The following is an 18773-nucleotide window of genomic DNA, read 5'->3' on the forward strand; positions in this document are numbered from 1 at the left end:
AAATGCTTGTGTATTATCAATTACATTTTTATTGAATAGAATTTAGGAAGTAAAAACTAAAAAATAACTATTCCAATAAATGAAGAAAGTTGTTTGTTGTTGTTATGCTATTATTGTTCACTAATGACAGGAGATATTGAATTAATGAATCATCATCACATTATTCATTTTAAACTGGAAAATATAAAATTTATTAATATTCATTCTGGAAAATAGTTTCATTTTGTTAACAAAAATAAATTTATTTAAATGTTTAACAAGTTTATCATATTTCTTCAACTCTCACAAGTGACCTTTTGCACCCAACTTCGGCGACCGTTTTGTTTTGATCGCTTAATTCTGTAAACGGCATCAAAAACAGCTTAAACGTTCCCGGTTTCTTTTCAATGAGACTTGAAACTTTTTGATAGAGCAATTTGATTTTTGAGTTTTCGCCAATTTCCAATTTACAGCGCTTACCGTTTGGCATTTGCACCATCACACTGACTGGTGAACCAACATCTTCTGTTTCTACATTTTCTTCTGGGTTAGGGTTTTGTGAATTTGATTCTTGAGAATCACTTTCATCAATCTCAGCTTCAAGTTGACCTAATTCTACATCAATAGGAAGACCATACTGAGGATGGCTAACTAGAAACTGATAAAGAAAGTTGAAGATTTCTGACTCATTTAATGGGCATATTATTGATTCGATACATTCTGTAGTAGTTGGCTCAATAACGGCGAGAAAAGGCGTCTTAGTGACATTGTATGTAAAGCTAAACCAACGGCCATCTTGCTCTTCGCGACTTATTTCTAATCCAACAAATCGACAATTCATCATGTCGTAAAGACGGACATGTTTCAAAACAGATGTCTTAAGGGGCTTGTCTGTAAGGTATACTGCAATCCACCTTTTCCTTTCTTGAGCTTGTTTTCTTATTTCAACAAATTTTGGATTTTTTCCTGCTAAAATCATCTCTTCTCGAGGTTCATTTTGTATTTTAGGTTCAGCAATTGGAATTATTTTTTTTGGTGCGATTTTTTTTGGTTTCTTTTTTGTTTGATCTGTTCCAAAGTAAAAATTAAAAGCCTTTTCTAGATCCCAATCTGTTCCTGCAAGAATATCCACTGCAGTTTCTATTTGACAGTTTGTAACATTAATGAATTTAGAGATTATCTCGTCGTGATCAGAGCTCATTTGTTAAGTTGCTTAATTCGATTTTTAAATAAAAAGTGCATCAACTATAAAACCATTCTTAAACGTACACTTATTAACGGTCGCTATAGCTCTTTCAACAATTTTTATGCTTTTTAGAAAAAAATTAATTTTAATCTTACCAAATGTTATTTTTTAATTTCATTGCCTTGTAGCTCTTGAAGAAAGGAATTTTGAACTGCTAATTCCATTATTTTGTGATGAAGACTTGGCAACACCTTCACTCATTTGAATACGTAACGATCATTTCTCATTCAAAAGAAATGAATTCCTTTTTTAGCCTTAATATTGTTATTAAACAAAAGTTTTTACTCGGACTTTGAAGTTAAAATTGATGCCACTCTTTCCCTTTGTTCGTTAGACATTTCCTTTGGCCATTTAATTGTTGGATGAACAATGATGTCGCCATATTCACCAGGATACAAATACATTGGCATTCCCTTTCCTTTCAATACAATTGTTTCATCGCATCCAATTGGGTCCTTAGATTCAACAGTGAATTCAGATCCATCAATATTTGTAAATTTCCGAGAAAATCCAACTAATGCCTCTCTGAGTGTTACTCTTACATCCATGTGTAAGTTTGCGCCTTCACGTCTGAATAATGGATGTGGACGACTTACAATTTCAACTTCAATATCACTTGGAGCATTTGCTTCACTTGTATCACCTGCATTCTTGAAGACAACAACTGTACCTTCTTCTTGTCCTTTTTCGACGAATAATGAAAGTGTAGTGTTTTCACTAATGGTTGGATGTCCTCGACACTTAGGGCAGAAATATCCTGATTGAGGGCATCTACACATTGTCTTTCTAGATACGAATAAGGTATAATGACCAGATTCATAAAAATCTTTCAAGTCAACTGGGAATTGAATTCTATATGTTTTTCCTTTCTTTTTAATAAGAGCTGCAGTATTTGCGTTTGGGTCATTAGGATTACCAAAATCGTCAGAAGGTGTTTCATAAACGGATACACCAGCCTCACCGTAAAGATCATAAATTCTTCTTTTTAGTGGATCTTTCAGAGCACCGTAAGCATCGTTAATATCTGTAAATTTTTCAGCTGCTCTTTTATCTCCTTTATTTTTATCTGGGTGATATTTTCTGGATAATTTTTGGAATGATCTGTCTATATCTCTTTCAGTAGCGTCATGACGAAGCGACAATATTGAGTAAAAGTCTCTATTGCCACTGCTACGGATTATCGAAATTCCGAACAAAAGAAACAGCATAAGATGTTTGGCTTTAGGTTGTGACCAAATAAATGTTTTTTTGAATGTTTTACTTAAGTACTTACAACGATCAAAAGCCACTCAACAAGTGGCAGAAAAATATTGACCGTTAAATAAAATCAGATTTAATCGTTTTGCATTCAAAAAAGCAGATAATATTAACTCAGTTTACGGTATTTAGTAGTGGTGCTTTGCTGCCTTCTTGAGTGCCTTCCTCCATGGCTTGGTCATCTTCTTGTAGTCCTTCTCTGACATGCCGGGTGGGCGGACTGGCATTGGACCTAATCCTGGAACAACAACTCCTGCGACTGGTGGAGGTGCTGGGGCAACTTGAACGAATCCTGGAGGTGGTGGAGCGCCGTAACCTGGAGGAGCGCCTGGTGGTGGTACACCATAGCCAGGAGGAGCGCCTGGAGGTGGACGAGCACCTGGTGGTGGAGCGCCATAGCCTGGAGGTGGATGAGCGCCTGGTGGTGGAGCTCCGTAGCCTGGAGGAGCGCCTGGTGGTGGTACACCATAGCCAGGAGGTGGATGAGCGCCTGGTGGTGGAGCTCCGTAGCCTGGAGGAGCGCCTGGTGGTGGTGCGCCATAGCCTGGAGGTGGAGCGCCATAGCCGGGTGGTGGAGCACCGTAGCCTGGAGGTGGAGCGCCATAGCCGGGTGGTGGAGCACCGTAGCCTGGAGGTGGAGCGCCATAGCCGGGTGGTGGTCCTTGCATTGGTGCGTTCTGGAATGGTGGGCAGCCATTTGGAGCAAGATGAAGGATAAGATGAAGACGACCTCCCTTCTTAACACGGTGGGCTGGGATCATGTTGTACCATTGGTCAACAACTTGGCCGACTGGAAGTGAGCAAAGTTGAACTTCAAGATGTGCCATATCGTCATCCTTGCAAATGTCCTTATCTCTCATAAGAATCTTAAGAGCTGAGTTTGATGGGTTGGGGATGTTGAAATGGAATTCTTCGTTCCACATTGGCTTGAGGGAATTCTCGATGACTCTTGTCCTCCTTGTATCGTTTGAACTGGACACACTGATGACGCAGTATGGATCGGACTTACTGATATCCATTTTAGCGATATCAAGTGCTTCTATAACTCGTACGTGGAGTTGCATCTGCACAAGTGAAGAGAAAACCTCCTGAACGGCAATTCAAAATCTTCAATTTTTGAGTATTAATTCAAAATTGATAGAAACTGATTCGATTTGACAATTTTTGGGGATGAACTTCAAAGGTTTAAGGCAAATTCTAAGGGATTTGCACCACCCCAAATTACTTTTTGAGAATACCGTGTCGAGAAGGGTTTTTTTGTGGGTTGAAAATTTTTCTTCTTTAACCTGTTAGCAAAGCTAATTTACCTTTCTTTTACCAAAAAACTAATAAAGGTTTGAAAGGGAAAATAAAATTATCGTATTTTCCTTATGCCATAAAGATTTCCATCTAAATTTAACAAATTTTCCTCATAGGTAAACAATTTGTGGAATGATTTTTTCCGTTCAAAGCTTAAAATTCCACTGAAAAACATATTTTATTTTTCTTCATCTCTAAAATAAGCTCTCAAAAACATTTTTGCTTCAACAGGTATTTGGTCGCTTTCCACGCCATAAAAATATTCTTTTTCGCAACCACTAACTCCAAAGTGTTGTAATATATTCATCACATGAATTCTTTCATCTTCAGTTTTTAAGTTCGCTATTTTGTCTGCAATCTTCGCAAGGTCAGCGTCTGTCAATGGGTCTAAGTCTTTCTTAGAATAATGTTCACTTTTCGGAATCATTAAATCTCTTCCCTCTTTTTGATCCAATTTCATCGATAACGTCTTAACTGCTTCTGACAATCGACTTCCAATCAACTCTAAGCCTTTAACGGGGCGCAAATATGTTCCCTTCTGTGGTTTTGTAAGTGGATCAAATCGTTGGCACTCTTTAGCTAAAATACGCTTCAGCTCCTGGATGTAGTATTTGAATGCATCTTTCCCGTTGAACTTTTCGCAATTACTCCAAATGAGTTCAATGTCAGAATGCCATTGTTGAACTGATGAATATTTGTTGTTGTTGAGTTTTGAGAGAACAGTTCCTAAATCCATGGGATGTTTAATATAATTTTTGTATTCAGGGTACAGGTCTGTGTCTACTGGCTCGCGGAAAAGAGAAGATACTGGATTATCAATGAGAATTTTTGTGATATCTTTGCATTCATCCATCATTGCTGAGTTAAAATCGATAAATAGATGTCTACAAATTGATTTAATACATTCGCTATTATTGGATTTAATAGAAATTGAATAAAATTTGTATTTTTCTAGACCTGCTTTGTCAATAGATCCCGCATAAATATCTGATTTATTCCCAATGATAAAGATTTGTTTTGATTTTCCAAATCTTGATACAAAGTTATCAATATAATTACGAACGGACGAAAATGTCTGTGGATTTGATAAGTCATGCATTATGATTGCAGCGTGTGGTGGAGTAGCATAGTTTTCATATATTTCGAGTTGAATTTCTCTATCGCAAGCTGTATTATTTATTTGATAAAATGATATTTCATCAACTGTCACAAGCCTTCCAACTGATTCAAGAAAAGTTGTCTTCCCAACACCTTGATCACCATAAATATGAATACGGAAAGCCAAAGGGAAAGACATTAGGTGAATTTTACATCACATGTCTCGTTAACGTATTATTGGAAGGATTTAAATTTGCAATAATGAGCTTCTAACACAATATAAATATAAAACAACGAAAAGAATGAAATTTGCTTCGATTTTTTGATTGTTCATTTGTTTGAATATTCAAATTTTTGAATTCCGATATTTAATTCAAATCAAATCATTTGGTTCTTTTGTTCAATTTAATCGAACTCATAATTAAAAAAGAATAATAATTACTATCAATTATCAAATTTTAGATAATTTCAATCATACAAACAATTGTTATTATTTACAAGTTTTGGACCAAATTTGGTCTATTTCTGGTATTCTTCCTGAATATCAATCTCTTAGTAGCTAGTCTTGCGGTGTTTCTTTGTTGTTTCCCCTCAGCATTGACCGCAATCGTTTTCAATGCTCCTTCGAACGAGTTGCATCCATGCGTATTACTTCGTTCTAAGCATTTGTCATCGATTTCTATTTCCGATCCGTCTCTACCGAAGAACTTATCGATATGTTTGAGACTTAGTGGGAGTAATGTTTGCTGTGTGAGATACCTATGACGCGGAGCTGACCGAACTAAAGGATGCGCAAGGGCATCTTCGACAGTGATTCGTTTTTCGGGATCTGGTTCGAGCATTTTTTCGATCAAATCTGATGCTTGTGAACTGACATAAGAAGGTATAGAGAAGTCGGCGTGAATGATCTGATCGATTAGTTGGTGCTGGTTACGCTTTGTCCAAGGTAATTGGCCTGTTAGCATTGCATACAATACAACACCAACACTCCATACATCGCTCTTACGACCATCGTAACCAATTCCTTGAATACACTCAGGTGCAGCATAGCATAAAGAGCCACATGGGGTGCTAGCAATTCCTTGAGTTCCGACAAATTTAGATAGGCCAAAATCACTGATCTTAATAAATCCATTAGCATCAATTAAAAGATTCTCTGGTTTGATATCACGATGAACAAAACCAAGAGAATGAACATATTGTAAGGTTTCGAGAATTTGACGGAGAAAATATTTGGATTCAAGTTCTGAAAGTCGTTGGCTTTGAATTATGTAGTGATATAATTCCCCATTAGAACATAACTCCATTACAATGTAAAAATTGATTGAATCTTTCAAAAGATCGATTAGTTTGACAACCCCAGGATGATGAATTTGTTGAGCAACTCTGATTTCATTTTCAAAGTGTAATTGTGAAGCGGATGTTCCAAGTGTTGAAAATTTGATAATTTTGCATGCATAACGAATTTGAGTTTTAGGATCGCGAACTAACTTAACATCTGAAAACGCACCAGAACCAAGGATACCTAGGACTTCGTATTTGCCGCAAATAAAGGAATCAGAAGATTCAAGCTGTTTCAACTTCTGGGGAGATTTATTTAACCGTTTTTGTAATGGTCTCGAAGCAGCTTTTGATAGATTTACATATAGCCGACTATTTTCTGCTCAGAAAACGCGGGACATGAAGCGCTTTTCAAGCGGTCAGTTCAAAAACCGATTACCGTTCTCAAAAATTTTACATTTTTCCAAAACGATCAATGAAGCATACAATACAATCGGTTAGAAAAAATCGTTCCAACTTTTTGAAACCATTCATAACGTATGACGCTGGTCAATTTTTATAGAAAAGTGATGTGTTTATTTCTCACACTTTTTGTAAAATAAACAAATGTTCTGAACTTTCAGAAAATTTGAGGTCAATCAATTCTGATAACGGTTTGGCAGTTTTATTTTACACAACAAGTTGTTGTGAAATGATTATCGTACGATAAGTTAAGTCCATCGTTATTACCTAAATGGTTATATGATGTAAGCTTAAGTCCTGATGATATTAAGAAATCAGAGACAACTGTCTTAAAATTAGTTTGACCTGTCTTGAAATCATCGCCCATGATAATCGCTTTCTTTTGGACGGCATATTGGATAAGACCTGGTACAAATGTGTTTTGTGGTGACTCATTAATATATGGAAACCCTTCTTCTATGGCAGCTAACGCATATAAAGTCGATGGTGATATTTCGGGGTGCCCCTCGGCAACCGCTTTCAAAAGGTTTGGAGCCAGGAGATCGGAATAACGCTCGGTGTTAGCAGACCAAAGGATGATGACTTGCTCGAGCTTGTTTTGTTCCTTGAAATCACGCATTTGTTTACGAAGTTGATCAAGAACTTCTTGTTTGGTACCTTTTAAGGTGTTATTGGCACGCTCTTTTTGATTTGGCGCGACGAAGGAAAGATCAAAGGCAGCTGGGAGTGGTTTCATAGCTTTTAATTCATATTCATTTTGATTGGATTAAGCCTGGCTCCATAACATGAGCACGCTTAACAGCTGTGAGCATGTCAGCATCGCTAATATCCAACCTGAAATAACTAAGTCATTGGGTGAAACCATTGGAAGAAGATCTTTGAATGGTGCTACAACTTGTTTGCCATTTTGATCATCTCCCAAATAAGTTGTAGAACATTGAGTTAATGAACCGTAGTAATTTGCTGATTGAATTCCACGTTTTGTTTCCCATGTTAATTTATGTCTGTTAGCTAAAACGCCAGCTGTTAATGTTGTACCATTGTTACCACCAAGACCAACAATCATAACACCAGTTTTTGGAACCTTAGTTATTGTTTTAAACTGGAGTTTCTTTGTGATTGGTTCAACAATAGCTTTTCCATCAGCTTTTGTTGTAACTTTTTGTGTTTGATAGTCATAATTAGAGATCATGATCGCCTTCATGGGTGACATTTGATGTTTGGACTGAGAAATCAGACGCAAGCATTTAAAGTGAGGTCAAATTATCAAAGTATTGAATACGACGGTTATACAGAAGTGCGCTTTGTTTTCAATGGTATCGTACCTATCGTAATGTTTTGAGAGAATAATACTTTATTTCCATTGAATTTTTGAGTTCCAATTTAAAAGATCGATCTTGGAATTGACTTTCTTCTTGTGTGATCGGAGAAAAATAAAGAAAATCTTTTTTAATAACAAAGCTTAAAATATATGATGGTGTATATGGAGATTAAAATCATTGAAAAAAGATTTCATGAAATTCATGTTTTTTAGAAGAAAAAAGTTTTTCCTTCAACATTTGCTGAATGTAGGACCACAGATAATCATGCAAATGGCAAGGACAAGAATAATTACTATCACAATAATAAGTATCCTGAATCTCCACTTTTGCCAGCACATCATGCTCTTAACTTTTGATGCTTCACGATGGAATGCAGTTGCTGAGTCTTTAATTTTATCAGCCTTTTGAGACATAACTTCAAGTTGTTCTCCACGTTGGAGTGCAAGCTTCAAGTTCTGGACTGTTTGTTCGTTTGTCTTTAGTTGACTTTCTTTTACATATGCTATCTTTCTAGCTCTCTCAGAATTGTAAGTATTGAATAATGTTCGAATATCTGAAGAAAACTCGGCTGACTTAGAATATGCAGTGAATTTAGCACCATTATTTCCATATTTTTTCCTCCACTTGTTACGAAGATCTGTAAGGAAATTAGATCTTAGTGTAGCAATAGCTTCCTTGTCGGTAAGGCAAAGGTAAGTCATTTTATCAGGTTCTGTCAATGTCTGGAAAACATATTGCCCTTGTTCTGAAATAGCAGTTGGAATGTTAGGGTCAATATTCTCTAAAACTTTAACAGCAATTGTTCTGAAGTTACCTTCAAATGAGGAATAGTCAGCAAGTGGTGTTGTTGAGTGTGCAACAAGGCCATAAACAAAGGTTGTTGACATTTAGCCCTTTGAATTTTTTCTTAAAACTTTTGCTTAATTAACGTTTTCAACTTCGTTTTTTCATAACAACGATACCAGAAATTGAGGAGGCACAATTCAAAAACTAGTTTTTGACAGGTTCGATCAAGCCTCTCAAAAAGTGCGCTGGGGGCAGCCAAAAAAATGACGCTAAAACACTTCCTCATAAATAAAAATATCTCTCTAAAGAATTAGAATATCTCAATAATAGTTCATACAATATATGCATTTTATATGTTGTTTGTAAATTTAAATTTAATCTAATTTTTAATACGAAATAGATAATCAAAAATTTATACAAAATAACAAATAGTGAAATATATATTTTATAATCAACTTGAGGATTAAAACAAACAGCATACATTGTTTTCACTTTATTGTTATTCATATAACAATCAATCAAATTATTAAAAAAAAAAATTAAAATATAAATAAATGTTATGAATTGCAAATCAAACGCATTGGTATTCTAAAAATTAAACAAATTTTTTTACAGTTTAATATCATGATCAATTAATTGTTTTGCTTCATTTTCTTCGACATACTTTCCAATTTCATTAACGAAGTGTGGAGGGAGACCTCTACTTTTCGCATACAATGCTCCCTGAATTGGCGGGACACCTGACAAATTCGGATCTCTTGATAGAATCTGTTTTGTCCAAACGATGTTACGAACGCGAGGTAATTTTTCTGTGTCTTTTGTGCACTGCATCAATTCCAACCATTTTTGGTCTGCAGGTTCTAATCCGCAAAATTTGTCATTTTGGTTTTTGCCTTCTAATCGTGTAATTGCATCATTTAGCACAATTTTCATTAACCCATTGGATGAAGGAAGATGCATTTGTAATACTTCTATTCTTTTTGAATCTTCATCTGTCAAGTTCACTAAATTAGATTTGGTTTGAGAATATTTCTCCCATGATTTTTGGTATTTGGAGTTTGAATGAATAAGCTCATCAAATACGGGATCTGTAAGACTTCTTTTTATTAAATTTAGTGCTTCATAAATAATTTCTTGATCTTTAGTTTGATATGCTGCTTCAAGAAATGCCTTCTTTATTGGAAGGAGAGAAAACAAATAATTGTCATATGGTTTATCATCAAGAAAAGCTTTCAAAAGTAATCCACCAATTTCTGGTTCTGTAAGATTTCGAGGAATGGATGGGATTTTTGATAAATATGATTGCATTTCACCTTTAAGTCTTTCGATTTCCTTTTGCATGATTTCATAATCTTCTAAATTATCGCAAATCATTATTCGATTTTCTTGTTTTTAAACACTTTCTAAAACTTTTTCAATGAATAAATCATTGATTTCAATCATGTGAAAAAATCGAATTAATTTTATATATAAAAGGGAATTTTTATCAAAATTCAATGTGATTTTTCGGATTTTTTAGTTTTTGCTTCATGAAATAAGTTCATATCAATTTATTGATCAATTTAAATGAAATTCATTTTATTTATCAAACCATTAGTATAAGGAATAAAAACCAAATAAATGAAATTCAATTTAAAAATTTTATGATATTCCTCTTCTTGAAATTTCGCTCTTGTAATGAGTTATTGCAGATAAAACAAGGGAATGCTTTTTTTCATTGTTATACTTTAAAAAAAGGAGAAAGAATAATTTCACAAAAATATACCTCAGATGTTCACTTGCTATTTCATATATTGGAAAATATAAGCTTTCGTACATATGAATTTGATTCTCATGAAAAACATATAGTTACAAAAAATTATGATCCGCATAATATTTCTCAGTTTCTTACTATTAAAACAAACAACATGTATTTTGAAGTAATTGCTTTAGAAAACACTAAAGTAAAATTTTCTTTGTTTAATTTACAATGTAATCATAACATCTTTGTCACTACAGAACTTAATTTAAGTATTTCTTTTTGGAAAAAAATTGATATGAAATCAATTCTCAAATCCAAAGATTTATGTTTTTTAATTGGTTCTGAATCGGCTTATTGGATTGATGCAATTCAAAATGGTTATGAAATTGATATTTATTCTGGTAATAAATTAATAAGGACACATGATAAATCTTTTAATATTAGTTTTAATAATTCAATAGCTTTAACTCTAAAAGGAAACATAAGAAATTTTTTATTATTTGTAATTAACATATCAACAAATAGTACTTCATATCCAAAATACTCAAAGTTAATCCTATCTAAAGCAAATTTTCGAAATATCAATTTGAGAATCACTATGATTCTAACTTTTATTTTTCTTGCTGTTCTTTTGGGGCTGATTTATGTCGAAATTTATGATAGAGCCATTTTTACATGCAAATTTAAAAAGAAATCATCTTCCTCTTCAACAGAAGAAACTAATAATGAAAATGACAAAATATATCAAATCGCTCAGCAATTTGCGCAAAGTAAAATAATATATAAAAATCCATATGAACCAATTGAATAAACTTTATTTCTTCATCAACAAAATTCTGCTTCCATCTTTATCCTATATTATGAAAATAATTATATTTCTTCAGATTTTTCTAAAATTTTAAGCAATGCTATGAAATTGAATAAAGTTGTGTACAACATTTTTTATAACTTTTGATCAAAAAAACAGCAACGAAACAAATAAAAGTTTGTGATGTCTTTATAACCAATTATAATATTCAATGCAACGATAACAATTTTCAGAACGAAATCATTGAATTTTCTATCGTAAAAAATATTTTTTGGAATTTGATTATTTTGAAGGAAATACTTAACCAGATATAAATTTCCATTTCTTGCTGAGTCATTTATATCATAAGCATTAACATTAATTCCTTTTTCTTCCAAAAATGCTAAAATTTCATAATTATCTTTTTTAATACAAAAACTTACTAAATCATTGGTTTTATCTTCAGACATTTTCGGCATTGCTTGTATTTTTTCTAATTTATTTTCATAAAGATATTTAAAGATATCATTTTGATGAAATTCAATTGCTGTTTCATATGCACCTTTAAATGTTGAATGATTTTGTTCACACAAATGAATAATTTCAAGATTTTATTTAATGCTTTTAAACAGATAATTCTAAATTTAATTACATTTCCCACCATAATCGTTTGATATAATATACCGCTTCTTTCCCAAATCATGAACGACGAGTCTATACCATTTTTCTATGTTTATTTCGCTGCAATTTCTTGCGAATTCGTCAATGACATTTGCAATTTCGACCAATTGTCCCCAATACGCAGCAGTAACGTTATAACTTCTAGTTTCATACGCGTGGATTATCTTATTAAACAGATCCATTTTCTTAATTATCTCCAAAGTTAATAAGTTTCTTTCCGATAAATCACTTATTAAACCTCTAAACGATTCATGCAAAAATGAAACAGTGGAAAACTTAAAGAAGTCGTGGCAAAGTTTTGTCATTAACTTCTGGAATTCCAAATTAAGTGTTTCTTGGGTTGGAATTAGTAATCGAAGAATATTTACACAGATCTCACTAACCTCAGTAAAGCTCTCAGAGCCATAAATAGTGTCAATGAATAAATTAAAGTGATTTAAAATGATTTTCCCGATTTTATACCATTGATCTGATTGTGGATTAGAATCAGATATTTGATAAAGTTGATAAATAAGGGTAAAGCTTAGACTACTCTTAGTGCTTGATGCTAAATTTATGATTTTGGTCAAGATGTCATCGGCTAAAAGATGATTTGGAATATCTGATACCAAATTCTCACAAATAATTTTGATTAATATCTTAATACTATTGTTAAACGAAGCCGCGTCGTTAGAAAGGATGTTGTGAATTATGATTTCAATTATATGGGCAGCTTGGAATTTATCCCATATAACTTGTGGAAGAGGATATGAAAAGAAATTAAGTACAGAATCACTAGAAAATAATTTACATATTTTTAAAAAGAAATTCACATTGTCGAATTTGGGATAAAGTTGATTATTTTCATTGATAATTAATTTTGATAAAACAGTAAAATAAATGTCTTGAGAAGCTTTAGAAAATTTTGGAAGATAATATAAGAGTTTAAATATGTAATTGAAGAAATCTGTTTTTCTTTGGTATTCTTTTCTAAAGTTTGAATTTTTTGTAAAAATAACTTGTTTCATGATTCTTTTTGAATCTCTTGGTGATAAGCAATTAATTTGGAAAGCAAAATCCAATACTTCATCAAAGCGTTGAATTAATACATTAAGCAATATACGATTTGCATTATTAAAGCATTGTGTAAACATTTTATCATTTAAAATACCACTTATTGGTTTGTCAAATCTTTGAACTCTTTCTAAATATTCATTAATTGCTTCATTATTCCTCATCTTCCAAAAAATGTAAAGAGCTTTGACCGTTTACTTTCAAAATTGAATAAAATTTTTTGCAAATATTTTTTTTAACAAAATGAAAAACATAAAATGCCCATTTGACAAGCCTCTCTCTGAACAACTTTTATTCCAGCAAGATAAATACCCTGGCCTTAACTTCCCCATTGCAATTCATGAGATTGCTGAAGCTCTCCTTTCAAAACACATTGAGAATGTTATGTGTCCTTTCCGTATGCCCGGTATTTATAGCAATGTAATGCGTATAATGGATGAATACCAACGTGGTGAAAATGATTTTTCTAATGAAGATGTTGTAGATCTTGCTATTTGTTTAAACGATGGTTCCAACAATTACCAGAACCCATTATTCCTACATAATTGCTTCCAAAACTAAAGGAAGCACATGATGCCAATGATGATATAGGATTTTTAGAAAGGGAATTATCTGATCAAGTCAAGAATTTATTGGGTTATCTCGTTGGGTTCCTTCAAAAAATACTATCACTCTCTTCAAGAGAATCTGGAGCTTCTCCAGAATATTTTGGGATCATATTTGGAACTCTTTTAATCGATGGATATAATGGATCAAGATATACCAGAGAAAGTAGTGGCTTCATGGAATATTTAATTAGGAACTGGAAAACAGAAAATTATTATCCACCCGTTTTGGTTGAGAGAGTACACTTTTGGCACAAAAAAGAAATTTTACGATTTTGTTATTTTGTATTTTCAACACATTAATTGTTCACAGATATAATATTTGTTCTGATTTAATGATATTGATATCTTGTTAATTAAATAAGTTATCCTCCATAAAATCTTCTATGTATGGAATAGAATCTTGTAAAAAAAAATTGCGTTTTTTTATTACATTTTTCATCCTTGCGAAACTTCGTCTTAAGTTGTGTTGACTTTTTTTCTTTGTTAAAATATTAACATTTGTTTTATAATTACAAATTAGAAAAATTTTGATCAAAAGGTAAAAATCATTAAAAAAAGTATAATAAGCATATGCTAACAACCCTTTACATTTCTTGTAAATGTGCTTCATGTCCTTCTTCTTCCTCTTCTTCTTCCTCAACATTATTTTCTTCTTTTTCTTTCTTCTTTGTCGGCAAAACTATCGCTGCTATTAAAGCCACGCACGAAGATCCTAAAGAGAATCCCCATAATGCGCCTCTGTAACCTTCTGTTGGATATGGCTGTACGCCATAAGTGGACAAAATCGCAGAAGTTATATTTTGCATCACAGCCGCACCCAAAAAGATGAACATATTCCCACATCCAGAAACACTTGCAGCTAACTCAGGTTTTACCATATCTTTATACATTGGCAAAGTAAAACTTTGAGTAGAAGTAGTTGAAACACCAAACAAAAAGAACAACACATACAAAGCCCATTCAGGGATTTTATCTGTCCAAATTACAAATATTATTTCTATCACAATCGAAAACGCTATACATATTACTTCGAGCCATTTCGTCATATGAAATCTTACTGATATGAAACCTAAAAATGGAGAACCTACAATCATGACAACCATCAATGAAAGTGTGATTGTTCCTGCTTCAGAACTTGTATAACCATAAACATCTGTAAGATATGGTACTGCCCACATTCCGGACAAGTTTTGGAATGTAGAAACAGAAAAGAAAATGGCAACAGAATGAATCCAAAATTTGGGTATCTTACAGATTTCGAGAAGATTAAGCCCAACAGTTTTCAACATCGATGGAAGTGATCGATGTGGTGGAGGACGTGATGTGCCTTGTACAGCATTAAAGCCATAATAAACAGGAGAAGAACGAACAAATATAAAAGCACATATGGAAAAGACAAAGCCGAATATGGAAATAGAAATTAAACTCCACCGCCATCCAATAGCTTGACCTAACGCTATAAGTGGCTTCTGGGAAATGATCCCACCAATACCACCAATACAGAAAAGAATACTGGTCATAGTGTAAAATTTTGTGGGCGTCCACCAATTTGCCATGAAACGGGCCGTGGCACAATATGGACAAGAACAACCTAAACCAACAAAGAAACGAGCAATAGAGGATAAAGTAAATGATTTGGAAAGACCACATATTAAAGAACCAATCGCTGAAATTATCCCTGATACTCCAAGAATATATCCTGGTTCAATAAGATCTGAAAAACACCCAACTATGGGTTGCATAATAGCATATGACCAAAAATACATTGATGAAAAAATACCTAATTTGGATGTTGGAACACCAAGTGCTGGTGCCATTTCATCTGCTAAAACAGATGGACAATATCGGTGAAAATGTACAAGCATGTAACAACAACAACAAAATACAAAGCCACTCCATTTACGAAGATGAAATGCAAAAGGATATTCGGCTGATGACGGGTTCGCTTCTTTTTCAGCAACATCAGATGGTTCGTCGCTTTTTGTTTCCATTTGATAACGTGAGAACTATATCAATTCTCCTAAAGCGGGAATTTGAAGAATACTATCGTTTCATTAAGAAATTTTCTGGCATTGAAACACAAAATGAACGGTTTTGAAACACTTTTTGACTTGATTGAGAAAAAAATTGAAAGGGGCAAAACGTTTGGATTTGTGGACAACTTCCAACAGACTTTTCAATGGAAAACGATGATTTACGGTAAAGCCGATCATCTGTTGTGGATAAAAAAGGAACTTAAGTTATATCAAAAAATCGACTAATCCTCTTATAACCAACATATTAGCAATGTCTTTAAGCATATAACATTGAGATATTGCAATTTATATATTTTTAAATTCATTAAAAAATACCAGAAAGACTTCTTGTATATGTTTCCATTGAACAACAAAAATTAAAACGCTAATTTCAAACGTGATGTTTTAACAAAAAAAAGATATCTATAAATGAATATAAAGGGGAATGTAAGTGAAAAAAAATTTTTTAATTCAAAATATAAATGTCACTTTTGAATATGTCGGACAGCAAACACGGAAACCCAATTCCCCAGCTCCTTGTTACAGAAGCAATTCGCCAATTACAAAATAAATACGATGGAATGACAGATCGTGATAAGCATGTTTATGCTCAAGTTTTCAATCTTGGTAAAAAGCCTGGATTTGCAATGGCATCTCAACTATGTAGAAGTGGACTTGATTATGAAACTGCTGAAGATGCATGTAAATTCATTTCTACAAAGTTTTCTCTTGCTGTATTTGGTGTACAAGCAAAACTAAATTTCAATGGATCCGAAAAAACTTTTCAGCTTCAATTTACAGACAAGCTCCCTTCATGGTTCGGATCATTGGTTGTCCCAGGTAAACAAAATCAACAACATGATTTCTGGATAAAGGCTTATGCACATTTCTTATCTGGAGTTTACTCAGGAGCTCTTCTTCACTTCGGATACAAGTCAACGTTAGATAACGCATTTGAAGAAAAGGCGGGTAAACCTTTTTGCTTGGGATTCCATTTCGAGGAATTAACAGGTACATGGGAATTTTCATCAAACTATTGAAGTAAACGTTTATTGACTCAAGCAGGGTTCTTTGAAGGAAAGAATGAAAACTGATAAATTTACATCCAATTTATAATTTTCAACTTTTCAAAAAAAATTTATGACATATTGTCTGTTTCAATACCAAAACTATCTAAAAGAATTAGTAAGTTTTTCAGTTTAGAGATGAAAATTTCACAATTATGTGATTTTATAAAAAACCTGAACCAAAACATAACTCTTTTGTACCAATGTAACAATTATTCCTTTATCCATGAAAATTTTAGTTAAGTAAATTAATTAATAAAAAATACACACACACACAAAAAAAAAAAAAAAAAAAGAAAAAGATAAATCAGAGCATTTCACATCAAATGTCACAGCCAAGAAACACAATTCTTTTTGTCAATTTTAATGGATAAAGGAACAGGATCTTCTTTAACAGGTTTTGGTTTCGGAAGCCTTAAGGGATCTGGAGAATCCAGTAACACCAATTCTTCTGGCAATGCAAATGGAAAAACAGAAAATAAATCTATTTCTTTCAATTTTAACTTGCAAAGCACACCTACAAAAACTGATAGTAAATCAACAGATAATAAATCATCAACATTTAGTTTCGGCACTCCAAAAACAGACGCCAAGCCAACAGGGTTTAGCTTTGGATCATCTATAACTGATAGCCAAAAATCAGATGCCAAATCGACAACACTTAGTTTAGGCACTCCAAAAACGGACAGTCAATCAACAGATAATAAATCATCAACATTTAGTTTCGGCACTCCAAAAACAGATAGCCAAACAACAGATGCCAAGCCAACAGGGTTTAGCTTTGGATCATCGATAACTGATAGCCAAAAATCAGATAATAAATCATCAACATTTAGTTTCGGCACTCCAAAAACAGATAGCCAAGCAACAGATGCCAAGCCAACAGGGTTTAGCTTTGGATCATCGATAACTGATAGCCAAAAATCAGATGCCAAATCAACAACATTTAGTTTAGGCACTCCAAAAACAGATGGCCAAGCAACAGGATTTAATTTCAATTTTTCAAGCCAACCAGACAAGTCATATCAGGCACCTACACTTAACTTCCAATCGCAACCAGCATCAGATGCTTCCTCCAGCATACCACTGTTTAACCTTGGAGGCATGGGCCAACCGTTCTCATTTCCCTTTAGTTATAATTTCCATTTTGGTACCGGCGAAAAATTTACAGCAAATACCAAAAAGCCATTTGGATCTCCCCAAATTACATTTTCAATGCAACCAACAAATACATCATCTAACAACGATGAAGAAACACCAGAAGAAGAACACAACGAAATGGCTGAGGGCAACACTGGCGAAGAAGACGAAGAGAAATTAATTGAATGCAATGTCAAAGTTTTCCAATACGCATTTGTTCAAGAAGATGAACTGAAAGACGGGGCACCCAAACCAACCGAAACCGATACACTGAAAATTATCAAATCCGAAGGTAAAGATTATATATATAAAAAGAAATTTGCTGAAAGAGGAGAAGGTATACTACACTTTAATAAGGGCAATGATTATTACAGAATTGTAATTAGAAGGAAGTCAGTGGGTGCAGCAATTGTAAATTCAAGAGTTTGGGATAAAATGAAACCAATCCTAAAGGAAGGAAAGCCGTTTATCCAAGTTTTGTTACAAAATATAAAGAAAGATGATAAAGATGAGAAAGATCAAGTGTCCGTGTACTTATTAAAGTTTGAAGATCGCGATACTGCCGCAAAAGTACACGCTGAATTAATAAAGGCAATTGAGGAAATAAGTAAATAATGAATACTGAAAATTATGCAATTTCTAAATAATGATACAATATTATTTCTATCCTATTACAAAAGGAATTCAACATGTTTTATTTATTATTAATTTATTCTATCTTTAGGAATCTGTTTTCATTATTGTGGTGACCGTTTAGAGTGAGGTCGGGTTCGTTTGAAGTCTGTAAGCGATCTGTAACATACCAAATTTTGTGAAGAAGTAAAGAGATTCGTTTCAGATAATTAATCGATTAAGCTTCACCATTGAAATTTCCGAACTTACGACAAAATTCGATGGAGAATGAAGCAAGAAGTTTGAATCATTTGATTTTCTTTAAATCCTAAAGAAAAA

At 33.3% G+C, this 18773-nt stretch overlaps 12 protein-coding genes across 12 annotated transcripts; 3 read left to right on the forward strand and 9 right to left on the reverse strand.

Annotated features, from left to right (window-relative positions):
* Window positions 1-265: 265 nt before the first annotated feature.
* GO595_004887 (UBX domain-containing protein 7) lies at window positions 266-1180 on the reverse strand (the record flags this gene model as incomplete). The annotated part of the gene is made up of 1 exon (XM_067918068.1): window positions 266-1180. The coding sequence occupies one exon, from the start codon at window positions 1178-1180 to the stop codon at window positions 266-268; it is 915 nt and encodes a 304-aa protein (XP_067774905.1).
* Window positions 1181-1506: 326 nt separating this feature from the next.
* Window positions 1507-2433, reverse strand: GO595_004888 (DnaJ domain containing protein; the record flags this gene model as incomplete). The annotated part of the gene is made up of 1 exon (XM_067918069.1): window positions 1507-2433. The coding sequence occupies one exon, from the start codon at window positions 2431-2433 to the stop codon at window positions 1507-1509; it is 927 nt and encodes a 308-aa protein (XP_067774906.1).
* A 177-nt stretch (window positions 2434-2610) lies between these two features.
* On the reverse strand, window positions 2611-3546 carry GO595_004889 (XYPPX repeat family protein; the record flags this gene model as incomplete). The annotated part of the gene is made up of 1 exon (XM_067918070.1): window positions 2611-3546. The coding sequence occupies one exon, from the start codon at window positions 3544-3546 to the stop codon at window positions 2611-2613; it is 936 nt and encodes a 311-aa protein (XP_067774907.1).
* Window positions 3547-3959: 413 nt separating this feature from the next.
* Window positions 3960-6186, reverse strand: GO595_004890 (CAMK family protein kinase; the record flags this gene model as incomplete). Its single annotated transcript, XM_067918071.1, has 2 exons — window positions 3960-5032; window positions 5532-6186. 2 exons carry the CDS (start codon window positions 6184-6186, stop codon window positions 3960-3962), a joined length of 1728 nt encoding a protein of 575 aa, XP_067774908.1.
* A 638-nt stretch (window positions 6187-6824) lies between these two features.
* GO595_004891 (Inositol-3-phosphate synthase) lies at window positions 6825-7358 on the reverse strand (the record flags this gene model as incomplete). Its single annotated transcript, XM_067918072.1, has 1 exon — window positions 6825-7358. The coding sequence occupies one exon, from the start codon at window positions 7356-7358 to the stop codon at window positions 6825-6827; it is 534 nt and encodes a 177-aa protein (XP_067774909.1).
* Window positions 7359-7388: 30 nt separating this feature from the next.
* GO595_004892 (Inositol-3-phosphate synthase) lies at window positions 7389-7835 on the reverse strand (the record flags this gene model as incomplete). Its single annotated transcript, XM_067918073.1, has 1 exon — window positions 7389-7835. One exon carries the CDS (start codon window positions 7833-7835, stop codon window positions 7389-7391), a length of 447 nt encoding a protein of 148 aa, XP_067774910.1.
* Window positions 7836-8174: 339 nt separating this feature from the next.
* GO595_004893 (Synaptobrevin family protein) lies at window positions 8175-8831 on the reverse strand (the record flags this gene model as incomplete). The annotated part of the gene is made up of 1 exon (XM_067918074.1): window positions 8175-8831. The coding sequence occupies one exon, from the start codon at window positions 8829-8831 to the stop codon at window positions 8175-8177; it is 657 nt and encodes a 218-aa protein (XP_067774911.1).
* Window positions 8832-9339: 508 nt separating this feature from the next.
* Window positions 9340-10104, reverse strand: GO595_004894 (uncharacterized protein; the record flags this gene model as incomplete). The annotated part of the gene is made up of 1 exon (XM_067918075.1): window positions 9340-10104. One exon carries the CDS (start codon window positions 10102-10104, stop codon window positions 9340-9342), a length of 765 nt encoding a protein of 254 aa, XP_067774912.1.
* Window positions 10105-13235: 3131 nt separating this feature from the next.
* GO595_004895 (RhoGAP domain containing protein) lies at window positions 13236-13553 on the forward strand (the record flags this gene model as incomplete). Its single annotated transcript, XM_067918078.1, has 1 exon — window positions 13236-13553. One exon carries the CDS (start codon window positions 13236-13238, stop codon window positions 13551-13553), a length of 318 nt encoding a protein of 105 aa, XP_067774913.1.
* Window positions 13554-14184: 631 nt separating this feature from the next.
* On the reverse strand, window positions 14185-15591 carry GO595_004896 (major facilitator superfamily transporter; the record flags this gene model as incomplete). The annotated part of the gene is made up of 1 exon (XM_067918079.1): window positions 14185-15591. One exon carries the CDS (start codon window positions 15589-15591, stop codon window positions 14185-14187), a length of 1407 nt encoding a protein of 468 aa, XP_067774914.1.
* Window positions 15592-16112: 521 nt separating this feature from the next.
* Window positions 16113-16655, forward strand: GO595_004897 (uncharacterized protein; the record flags this gene model as incomplete). Its single annotated transcript, XM_067918080.1, has 1 exon — window positions 16113-16655. One exon carries the CDS (start codon window positions 16113-16115, stop codon window positions 16653-16655), a length of 543 nt encoding a protein of 180 aa, XP_067774915.1.
* A 393-nt stretch (window positions 16656-17048) lies between these two features.
* Window positions 17049-18437, forward strand: GO595_004898 (essential component of the nuclear pore which mediates nuclear import and export; the record flags this gene model as incomplete). Its single annotated transcript, XM_067918081.1, has 1 exon — window positions 17049-18437. The coding sequence occupies one exon, from the start codon at window positions 17049-17051 to the stop codon at window positions 18435-18437; it is 1389 nt and encodes a 462-aa protein (XP_067774916.1).
* Window positions 18438-18773: the final 336 nt, after the last annotated feature.

This window comes from Histomonas meleagridis (assembly GCF_020186115.1).
Source record: "Histomonas meleagridis strain 2922-C6/04-10x chromosome Unknown contig_30, whole genome shotgun sequence".
Lineage (NCBI taxonomy): Eukaryota > Parabasalia > Tritrichomonadida > Dientamoebidae > Histomonas > Histomonas meleagridis.